General features: G+C 32.5%; 1 protein-coding gene across 1 annotated transcript in view; it reads right to left on the reverse strand.

The window, feature by feature from the left end:
* SORBS1 (sorbin and SH3 domain containing 1) overlaps positions 1-12,500 on the reverse strand; it is a gene marked incomplete in the record, with an annotated part of 400,431 nt that overhangs the window by 102,885 nt on the left and 285,046 nt on the right. Inside the window, 1 exon segment of the mRNA XM_053691869.1 lies at positions 5,371-5,466. Within this exon segment, the coding sequence (XP_053547844.1) occupies positions 5,371-5,466 (96 nt within the window).

Here is a 12,500-nt window from a genome sequence, read left to right on the forward strand (position 1 = left end):
GCTCTATATTACAAGAAACTGTGCCATTCAAGTTTAGTGTTCAACCCTTTAAGGATTATGGTCCTTTTGGAGTGCTGTTTAAAGGGACACTAAACCCAAATGTTTATTTCATGATTCAGATAGAACATGCAATTTTAAGCAACTTTCTGATTTACTCCTATTATCAATTTTTCTTTGTTCTCTTGCTATATTTATTTAAAAAGCAGGAATGTGATGCATAGGAGTCGGCCCATTTTTGGTTTAGAACCTGGGTTATGCTTGCTTATTGGTGGGTAAATGTAAACTGCCAATAAGCAAGCGCTATCTATGGTGCTGAACCTAAAATGGACTGGCTGCTAAGATTTACATTCCTGCTTTTAAAATTAGGATAGCAAGAGAATGAAGAAAAATTGATAAATGGAGTAAATTAGAAAGTTGCTTAAAATGTCATGCTCTATCTGAATCCCATAAAAAAAAACTGGGTTCAGTGTCCCTTTAAGGATGAATTTCTTTCGGTTTGGGAAGAAATATTTTCTGCAGCTAACAGGGACCACGATGGGGTCAAATATGGCCCCATCCTATGCGAACCTGTTTATGGATGAATTTGAACAATATAATGAGCATATCTTCCAGAACCCGAAGGTGATAATATACAGGAGATTTATTGACGACCTTTTCATCATCTGGAGAGGGAGTCCAACAGCATTGCAGGAATGGTTTGAAGAGCTGAATCAGCTTCATCAATCCCTTAAGTTCAATATGAATTGGAATAAAGATGAAATCGAATTCTTGGATTTGAAGATCAGATCAGAGATAATACACTACAGACGACCTTGTATAAGAAACCTACGGATAAAAATTCCCTATTGGAAGCCTCGAGCTGTCATCCCCCGGTGTTGAAAAAAGCTCTCCCTAAGTCCCAAATTGTGCATGTCAAGAGGAACAACACAAGAGAAGATAATGCCAGAACTCAATTGAATGAAATGCAACAATGCTTCAGTGAAAGAGGCTATAAGAAGAAGGTTCTAAACGAGCAGATGGAACGGATCGATACTGGTAGCGAAACAAGGAAGGACGGTGACAGCCAAAAGAGATTAACTTTTACTACTACATATAATGCTGAAAAGAACAAGTTTAATTTGATTATGAGACGCAACTGGGAGATCCTGCAGAGTGACGAGACTCTACCCTTTAAGGACATGGAAGCACCTCGAATTGGATACAAGAAAGGGAAATCCTTGAAGGATAGCCTACAGATGATGGATCCAGCATACTGATACTCCAAGAACTGGATCAATAAGCAGACACTAAAACCAGGTTGCTATAAGTGCAGCGGGTGCACCACATGTAATGGAATGTCAACTGGAAGATACTTCAGTCACCCAAGGCATAATAAAAAGTACTTCCTTAAACATAGGGTTACATGTACGACTCCCTACATTACATTATAGATTACTTGCTACATTGCCCGTGTAGCCTGTTCTATTCAGGTAAAACCTGTGACAAGCTGAAGATTAGAATGGCAAATCACCGTAGTGCCAAAAGACAAGCTATAAAGAAAGGGGAGTCTAACCAGCCGGTGGCTAGGCATTTTCAAGAACAAGGGCACAATGTGGCAGATCTACGGTATTCAATTATCAACCATGTACCAGAGATGAGTAGAGGTGGTGATAGGAAAAAAATACTCTTGCAGAGTATGGACCTCTAATTGGAAACCATAATCCTTAAAGGGTTGAACACTAAACTTGAATGGCACAGTTTCTTGTAATATAGAGCCCCTGGATATAATAAGAACGTTAGTATCAGTGCATCGGAATGTTACCTTCTTGTTGCCTACCTGATGTGCTGTCTTTGTCTCGTCCTTGGTATTGTTTTTCTTGCTCTGCCCTGAGTGAGTCTGTTGGATCTGTCTCTTTGTGTTATGTTTTTATTTTATTTATTATTTTTAATTTTACTTTACTTTCTTTACTTTCTCTTGTTTTGTTTACGGTTTGCCTTTCTTATTATGTTGTGCAGTTTTTATGTATTTTGTATTTTTCTTGTACGTTTATGTCTCTCTTTTTGGTTTATTTTGTTATTTCTTGATTGTTGCTCATTTATTTTAAAATTTTTTGGTTTCCGTTTTTTTGGTTTGTTTGTTGTTTTTTTGTTTATTTCTTGTTTAAATACTACATGCGTTTTGAGATAATTTTGCATTCCGATAGGCTGTATCTCCGTGAATGGCATTTGAGTAATTGAGGCCCATTTATCAAGCTCTGTATGGAGCTTGAGGGCCCGTGTTTCTGGCGAGTCTGCAGGCTCGCCAGAAAGAAGCAGCGGTCTAAAGACAAAGATCTGAGCAGTCGGACAGGAATCGAAACAATTCAACCCAATCGAGTATGATCGGGTTTATTGACACCTCCCTGCTGGCGGCCGATTGGCCGCGAGTCTGCAGGGGGTGGCGTTGCACCAGCAGTTCACAAGAGCTGCTGGTGCAATGCTGAATACGGAGAGCGTATTGCTCTCTGCATTCAGCGAGGTCTGGCAGACCTGATCCGCAAGACCTTTGATAAATTGGCCTCATTGTCTAGGCCCGTTATGAGGTATACGCAGCCAATATTAACAGAGTCTGTTCCTAAGCTTCTTACCGCGTTTAGCCTGATTTACGTTTGTGCCTTTCTGATATTGTTCAGCATTTGTCTTAATTACTAGAGAATATTACTAGACCAGTTGCTTATATATAGTTACAGTATTGTTATTTATACACCGGTTATAACTTAGATTAGTGAATAGGCTGTTTGTATACAGTTGGTTGCTAGGATACGGACGCCGCCTGATTACGTGCGTTCCCTGTGCCCTCTGCAATTCACTTGGTGTTGGTAGCGCTTTAATGTGAGTGTGCGTATTTAAGGTTTTGTTTAATGTTTGGTTATTGTTGTCAGTTTGAAAACAGGGGTATCACTCTGAAAGTCATTTTAAGGGATTAAAAAGTATACCCTATGTTAAACCCAGTGAGTGCCTTCCTCATTTGAATATATATATATACAGGATTAAGGGATACACTGTATACTGTGTATGTGTATATATATATATATATATATATATATATATATATACACATACAGGGTTAAGGGATACACTGTATACTGTGTGTATATGTATATATATATAGGGTTAAGGGATATATTGTATACTGTGTGTGTGTATGTATAGATATATATATATAGGGTTAAGGGATACACTGTATACTGTGTGTGTATATATATATAGTTAAGTGATTTACTGTATACTGTATATTTATGTGGTTAAGGGATATACTGTAAACTGTGTATATATATACCCTTCAGTACCATGGTGCACATAGGCTGGGTTATTGCATACCCTTCAGTACCATGGTGCACATAGGCAGGGTTATTGCATACCCTTCAGTACCATGGTGCACATAGGCAGGGTTACTGCATACCCTTCAGTACCATGGTGCACATAGGCAGGGTTATTGTACACCCTTCAGTACCATGGTGCACATAGGCTGGGTTACTGCATACGCTTCAGTACCATGGTGCACATAGGCAGGGTTACTGTATACCCTTCAGTACCATGGTGCAAATAGGTAGGGTTATTGCATACCCTTCAGTACCATGGTGCACATAGGCAGGGTTACTGCATACCCTTCAGTACCATGGTGCACATAGGCAGGGTTATTGCATACCCTTCAGTACCATGGTGCACATAGGCAGGGTTACTGCATACCCTTCAGTACCATGGTGCACATAGGCAGGGTTACTGCATACCCTTCAGTACCATGGTGCACATAGGTAGGGTTATTGCATACCCTTCAGTACCATGGTGCACATAGGTAGGGCTATTGCATACCCTTCAGTACCATGGTGCACATAGGCAGGGTTATTGCATACCCTTCAGTACCATGGTGCACATAGGCAGGGTTATTGCATACCCTTCAGTACCATGGTGCACATAGGCAGTGTTATTGCATACCCTTCAGTACCATGGTGCACATAGGTAGGGTTATTGCATACCCTTCAGTACCATGGTGCACATAGGTAGGGTTACTGCATACCCTTCAGTACCATGGTGCCCATAGGCAGGGTTATTGCATACCCTTCAGTACCATGGTGCACATAGGTAGGGTTATTGTATACCCTTCAGTACCATGGTGCACATAGGCAGGGTTACTGCATACCCTTCAGTACCATGGTGCACATAGGCAGGGTTACTGCATACCCTTCAGTACCATGGTGCCCATAGGCAGGGTTACTGTATACCCTTCAGTACCATGGTGCACATAGGCAGGGTTATTGCATACCCTTCAGTACCATGGTGCACATAGGCAGGGTTACTGTATACCCTTCAGTACCATGGTGCACATAGGCAGGGTTACTGCATACCCTTCAGTACCATGGTGCACATAGGCAGGGTTACTGCATACCCTTCAGTACCATGGTGCCCATAGGCAGGGTTACTGCATACCCTTCAGTACCATGGTGCACATAGGCAGGGTTACTGTATACCCTTCAGTACCATGGTGCAAATAGGCAGGGTTACTGTATACCCTTCAGTACCATGGTGCACATAGGCAGGGTTACTGCATACCCTTCAGTACCATGGTGCAAATAGGCAGGGTTACTGCATACCCTTCAGTACCATGGTGCACATAGGTAGGGTTATTGTATACCCTTCAGTACCATGGTGCACATAGGTAGGGTTACTGCATACCCTTCAGTACCATGGTGCACATAGGCAGGGTTACTGCATACCCTTCAGTACCATGGTGCACATAGGCAGGGTTACTGCATATCCTTCAGTACCATGGTGCACATAGGTAGGGTTATTGCATACCCTTCAGTACCATGGTGCACATAGGTAGGGTTACTGCATACCCTTCAGTACCATGGTGCACATAGGCAGTGTTATTGCATACCCTTCAGTACCATGGTGCACATAGGCAGGGTTACTGCATATCCTTCAGTACCATGGTGCACATAGGTAGGGTTATTGCATACCCTTCAGTACCATGGTGCACATAGGTAGGGTTATTGTATACCCTTCAGTACCATGGTGCACATAGGCAGGGTTACTGCATACCGTTCAGTACCATGATGCACATAGGTAGGGTTACTGCATACCCTTCAGTACCATGGTGCCCATAGGCAGGGTTACTGCATACCCTTCAGTACCATGGTGCACATAGGCTGGGTTACTGCATACCCTTCAGTACCATGGTGCACATAGGCAGGGTTACTGTATACCCTTCAGTACAATGGTGCACATAGGCTGGGTTACTGCATACCTTTCAGTACCATGGTGCAGAGGAATTATTATTGAGACTGAAAAACAGGGAATATTATTGAGCTTTTACTAAATCTCCAGTTGTGAATGTATAAATGTGATTACCCTTTTGTCGGGCACTTTATAAGCCTTGTCCATCCGCTCTATATCTGCTGCTAACTCATACTCGTAGTGACACAGCTCTTTCTCTAGGTCCGTCTGCTTAGGAAACAAAAACAGGAAGAAGCAAATGAACTAGTGAAGGGTTAACAGAGGATGCTACAGTAAAACATTCATTGAGCAGAAAGATCCAGTAGATGATAAGTGTGTGTACACAGTGATTTATTACAGTAGTAACCTTCACCAACTGATCACATCCTCTTTATTCTAGTAAATCCGGGTGTGTGAGCAACTTGATACATATCACAAAACTGTAAATACAGAGAGTTGATGGTACAGAAGATATCACCCCTGTAATGCAGAAAACATTCAGCACTGATCAATGATTTATCTGCTAGAACCAACCTCCAAAGTCACAAAAAGCCAATGTTTCCAAATCAGAGACAAGAAAAATGAAACATTTAAAAAAAAATTACCTTTTTTTCTACAATCATTTAGGATAATACCATAATTGCCCCTTTAAGCACATACTAGTCAATGGGGAATAAAGGGGCACATTGGGCCGGGGGACTATAGGCAAGGCAGACTCTAACAGGTAGAGTTATATTTCTCCATAAAAAGCAGCATTAAACAACAAGATGATGCCCTGAATGAAACGTAACTACTGTTTATTGATTGCACTTGCGGTGCTGTGACTCACTGGTCTGTGGGGTGAGTGCACGGCCACCAACTGGCTCACTCCCAGAGCTACCTACTGACTCACTCCCAGAGCTATCTACAGACTCACTCCCAGAGCTATCTACAGACTCACTCCCAGAGCTATCTACAGACTCACTCCCAGAGCTATCTACAGACTCACTCCCAGAGCTATCTACAGACTCACTCCCAGAGCTATCTACAGACTCACTCCCAGAGCTATCTACAGACTCACTCCCAGAGCTATCTACAGACTCACTCCCAGAGCTATCTACAGACTCACTCCCAGAGCTATCTACAGACTCACTCCCAGAGCTATCTACAGACTCACTCCCAGAGCTATCTACAGACTCACTCCCAGAGCTATCTACAGACTCACTCCCAGAGCTATCTACAGACTCACTCCCAGAGCTATCTACAGACCCACTCCCAGAGCTATCTACAGACCCACTCCCAGAGCTATCTACAGACTCACTCCCAGAGCTATCTACAGACTCACTCCCAGAGCTATCTACAGACTCACTCCCAGAGCTATCTACAGACTCACTCCCAGAGCTATCTACAGACTCACTCCCAGAGCTATCTACAGACTCACTCCCAGAGCTAACTGACTCACTCCCAGAGCTACCTACTGACTCACTCCCAGAGCTACCTACTATATTAGTTACTAGTGTATGTGTTTTATTATACTATATATAGTTAAAAGTGTATGTGTTGTATTAAACAATATATGGTTACAAGTGTATGTTGTATTATGCAATATATTAGTTACTGGTGTATGTGTTTTATTATACAATATATAGTTACTAGTATATGTTGTTTTATTATACAATATATAGTTACTAGTGTATTGTGTTTTATTATACAATATATTATACTATATATTAGTTACTAATGTATGTGTTTTATTATACAATATATTAGTAACTAATGTATGTGTTTTATTATGCAATATATTAGTTACTAGTGTATGTGTTTTATTGTACAATATATTAGTTACTAGTGTATGTGTTTTATTATACAATATATTAGTTACTAGTGTATGTCTTTTATTATACAATATATTAGTTACTAGTGTATGTCTTTTATTATACAATATATTAGTTACTAGTGTATGTGTTTTATTATCCAATATATTAGTTACTAGTGTATGTGTTTTATTATACAATATATTAGTTACTAGTGTATGTGTTTTATTATACTATATATAGTTACTAGTGTATGTCTTTTATTATACAATATATAGTTACTAGTGTATGTGTTTTATTATACAATATATAGTTACTAGTGTATGTGTTTTATTATACAATATATAGTTACTAGTGTATGTGTTGTATTATACAATATATAGTTACTAGTGTATGTGTTGTATTATACAATATATAGTTACTAGTGTATGTTGTTTTATTATACAATATATAGTTACTAGTGTATGTTGTTTTATTATACAATATATAGTTACTAGTGTATGTGTTTTATTATACAATATATAGTTACTAGTGTATGTGTTTTATTATACAATATATAGTTACTAGTGTATGTGTTTTATTATACAATATATAGTTACTAGTGTATGTTGTTTTATTATACAATATATAGTTACTAGTGTATTGTGTTTTATTATACAATATATTATACTATATATTAGTTACTAATGTATGTGTTTTATTATACAATATATTAGTAACTAATGTATGTGTTTTATTATACAATATATAGTTATTAGTGTATGTGCTTTATTATACAATATATAGTTACTAGTGTATGTGTCGTATTATACAATATATTAGTTACTAGTGTATGTGTTTTATTATGCAATATATTAGTTACTAGTGTATGTGTTTTATTGTACAATATATTAGTTACTAGTGTATGTGTTTTATTATACAATATATTAGTTACTAGTGTATGTGTTTTATTATACAATATATTAGTTACTAGTGTATGTCTTTTATTATACAATATATTAGTTACTAGTGTATGTGTTTTATTATACAATATATTAGTTACTAGTGTATGTGTTTTATTATACAATATATTAGTTACTAGTGTATGTGTTTTATTATACTATATATAGTTACTAGTGTATGTCTTTTATTATACAATATATAGTTACTAGTGTATGTGTTTTATTATACAATATATAGTTACTAGTGTATGTGTTTTATTATACAATATATAGTTACTGGTGTATGTGTTTTATTATACAATATATTAGTTACTAGTGTATGTGTTTTATTATACAATATATAGTTACTAGTGTATCTGTTTTATTATACAATATATAGTTACTGGTGTATGTGTTTTATTATACAATATATTAGTTACTAGTGTATGTGTTTTATTGTACAATATATTAGTTACTAGTGTATGTGTTTTATTATACAATATATTAGTTACTAGTGTATGTGTTTTATTATACAATATATTAGTTACTAGTGTATGTGTCTTATTATACAATATATTAGTTACTGGTGTATGTGTTTTATTATACAATATATAGTTACTAGTGTATGTGTTTTATTATACAATATATTAGTTACTAGTGTATGTGTTTTATTATACAATATATTAGTTATTAGTGTATGTGTTTTATTATGCAATATATTAGTTACTAGTGTATGTGTTTTATTATACTATATATAGTTACTAGTGTATGTCTTTTATTATACAATATATAGTTACTAGTGTATGTGTTTTATTATACAATATATAGTTACTAGAGTATGTGTTTTATTATACAATATATAGTTACTGGTGTATGTGTTTTATTATACAATATATTAGTTACTGGTGTATGTGTTTTATTACACAATATATTAGTTACTAGTGTATGTGTCTTATTATACAATATATAGTTATTAGCGTATGTGTTTTATTATGCAATATATTAGTTACTAGCGTATGTGTTTTATTATACAATATATTAGTTACTAGTGTATGTGTTTTATTATGCAATATATTAGTTACTGGTGTATGTGTTTTATTATACAATATATAGTTACTAGTGTATGTGTTTTATTGTACAATATATAATTACTAGTGTATGTTGTTTTATTATACAATATATAGTTACTAGTGTATTGTGTTTTATTATACAATATATTAGTTACTAATGTATGTGTTTTATTATACAATATATAGTTACTAGTGTATGTGTTTTATTGTACAATATATAGTTACTAGTGTATTGTGTTTTATTATACTATATATTATGCTATATATTAGTTACTAATGTATGTGTTTTTTTATACAATATTTAGTTACTAGTGTATGTGCTTTATTATACAATATATTAGTTACTAGTGTATGTGTTTTATTATACAATATATTAGTTACTAGTGTATGTCTTTTATTATACAATATATTAGTTACTAGTGTATGTGTTTTATTATACAATATATTAGTTACTAGTGTATGTGCTTTATTATACAATATATTAGTTACTAGTGTATGTGTTTTATTATACAATATATTAGTTACTAGTGTATGTGCTTTATTATACAATATATTAGTTACTAGTGTATGTGCTTTATTATACAATATATAGTTACTAGTGTATGTGCTTTATTATACAATATATAGTTACTAGTGTATGTGTCGTATTATACAATATATTAGTTACTAGTGTATGTGTTTTATTATACAATATATTAGTTACTAGTGTATGTGTTTTATTATACAATATATAGTTACTAGTGTATGTGTTTTATTATACAATATATTAGTTACTAGTGTATGTGTTTATTATACAATATATTAGTTACTGGTGTATGTGTTGTATTATACAATATATTAGTTACTAGTGTATGTGTTTTATTATACAATATATTAGTTACTAGTGTATGTGTTTTATTATACAATATATTAGTTACTAGTGTATGTGCTTTATTATACAATATATTAGTTACTGGTGTATGTGTTTTATTATACAATATATAGTTACTAGTGTATGTGTTTTATTATACAATATATTAGTTACTAGTGTATGTGTTTTATTATACAATATATTAGTTACTGGTGTATGTGTCGTATTATACAATATATTAGTTACTAGTGTATGTGTTTTATTATACAATATATTAGTTACTAGTGTATGTGTTTTATTATACAATATATAGTTACTAGTGTATGTGTTTTATTATACAATATATTAGTTACTAGTGTATGTGTTTTATTATACAATATATTAGTTACTGGTGTATGTGTTGTATTATACAATATATTAGTTACTAGTATATGTGTTTTATTATACAATATATTAGTTACTAGTGTATGTGCTTTATTATACAATATATTAGTTACTGGTGTATGTGTTTTATTATACAATATATAGTTACTAGTGTATGTGTTTTATTATACAATATATTAGTTACTAGTGTATGTGTTTTATTATACAATATATTAGTTACTGGTGTATGTGTCGTATTATACAATATATTAGTTACTAGTGTATGTGTTTTATTATACAATATATTAGTTACTAGTGTATGTGTTTTATTATACAATATATTAGTTACTAGTGTATGTGCTTTATTATACAATATATAGTTACTAGTGTATGTGCTTTATTATACAATATATAGTTACTAGTGTATGTGCTTTATTATACAATATATTAGTTACTGGTGTATGTGTTTTATTATACAATATATAGTTACTAGTGTATGTGCTTTATTATACAATATATTAGTTACTAGTGTATGTGTTTTATTATACAATATATTAGTTACTAGTGTATGTGTTTTATTATACAATATATAGTTACTAGTGTATGTGCTTTATTATACAATATATAGTTACTAGTGTATGTGCTTTATTATACAATATATAGTTACTAGTGTATGTGTCGTATTATACAATATATTAGTTACTAGTGTATGTGTTTTATTATACAATATATTAGTTACTAGTGTATGTGTTTTATTATACAATATATTAGTTACTAGTGTATGTGTTTTATTATACAATATATTAGTTACTAGTGTATGTGTTTTATTATACAATATATTAGTTACTAGTGTATGTGTCGTATTATACAATATATTAGTTACTAGTGTATGTGTTTTATTATACAATATATAGTTACTAGTGTATGTGTTTTATTGTACAATATATTAGTTACTAGTGTATGTGTTTTATTATACAATATATTAGTTACTAGTGTATGTGCTTTATTATACAATATATTAGTTACTAGTGTATGTGCTTTATTATACAATATATAGTTACTAGTGTATGTGTCGTATTATACAATATATTAGTTACTAGTGTATGTGTTTTATTATACAATATATTAGTTACTAGTGTACGTGTTTTATTATACAATATATTAGTTACTGGTGTATGTGTCGTATTATACAATATATTAGTTACTAGTGTATGTGTTTTATTATACAATATATTAGTTACTAGTGTATGTGTTTTATTATACAATATATTAGTTACTAGTGTAAGTGTTTTATTATACAATAGATTAGTTACTAGTGTATGTGTTTTATTATACAATATATTAGTTACTAGTGTATGTGTTTTATTATACAATATATAGTTACTAGTGTATGTGTTTTATTGTACAATATATTAGTTACTAGTGTATGTGTTTTATTATACAATATATTAGTTACTAGTGTATGTGCTTTATTATACAATATATTAGTTACTAGTGTATGTGCTTTATTATACAATATATAGTTACTAGTGTATGTGCTTTATTATACAATATATAGTTACTAGTGTATGTGTCGTATTATACAATATATTAGTTACTAGTGTATGTGTTTTATTATACAATATATTAGTTACTAGTGTATGTGTTTTATTATACAATATATAGTTACTATTGTATGTGTTTTATTATACAATATATTAGTTACTAGTGTATGTGTTTTATTATACAATATATTAGTTACTGGTGTATGTGTTGTATTATACAATATATTAGTTACTAGTGTATGTGTTTTATTATACAATATATTAGTTACTAGTGTATGTGCTTTATTATACAATATATTAGTTACTAGTGTATGTGTTTTATTATACAATATATTAGTTACTGGTGTATGTGTTGTATTATACAATATATAGTTATTAGTGTATGTGTTTTATTATACAATATATAGTTACTAGTGTATGTGCTTTATTATACAATATATTAGTTACTAGTGTATGTGTTTTATTATACAATATATTAGTTACTAGTGTATGTGTTTTATTGTAAAATATATTAGTTACTAGTGTATGTGTTTTATTATACAATATATTAGTTACTAGTGTATGTCTTTTATTATACAATATATTAGTTACTAGTGTATGTGTTTTATTATACAATATATAGTTACTAGTGTATGTGTTTTATTATACAATATATAGTTACTAGTGTATGTGTTGTATTATACAATATATAGTTACTAGTGTATGTGTTGTATTATACTATATAT

The sequence above is a fragment of the Bombina bombina genome, chromosome 9 (genome assembly GCF_027579735.1).
Source record: "Bombina bombina isolate aBomBom1 chromosome 9, aBomBom1.pri, whole genome shotgun sequence".
NCBI lineage: Eukaryota > Metazoa > Chordata > Amphibia > Anura > Bombinatoridae > Bombina > Bombina bombina.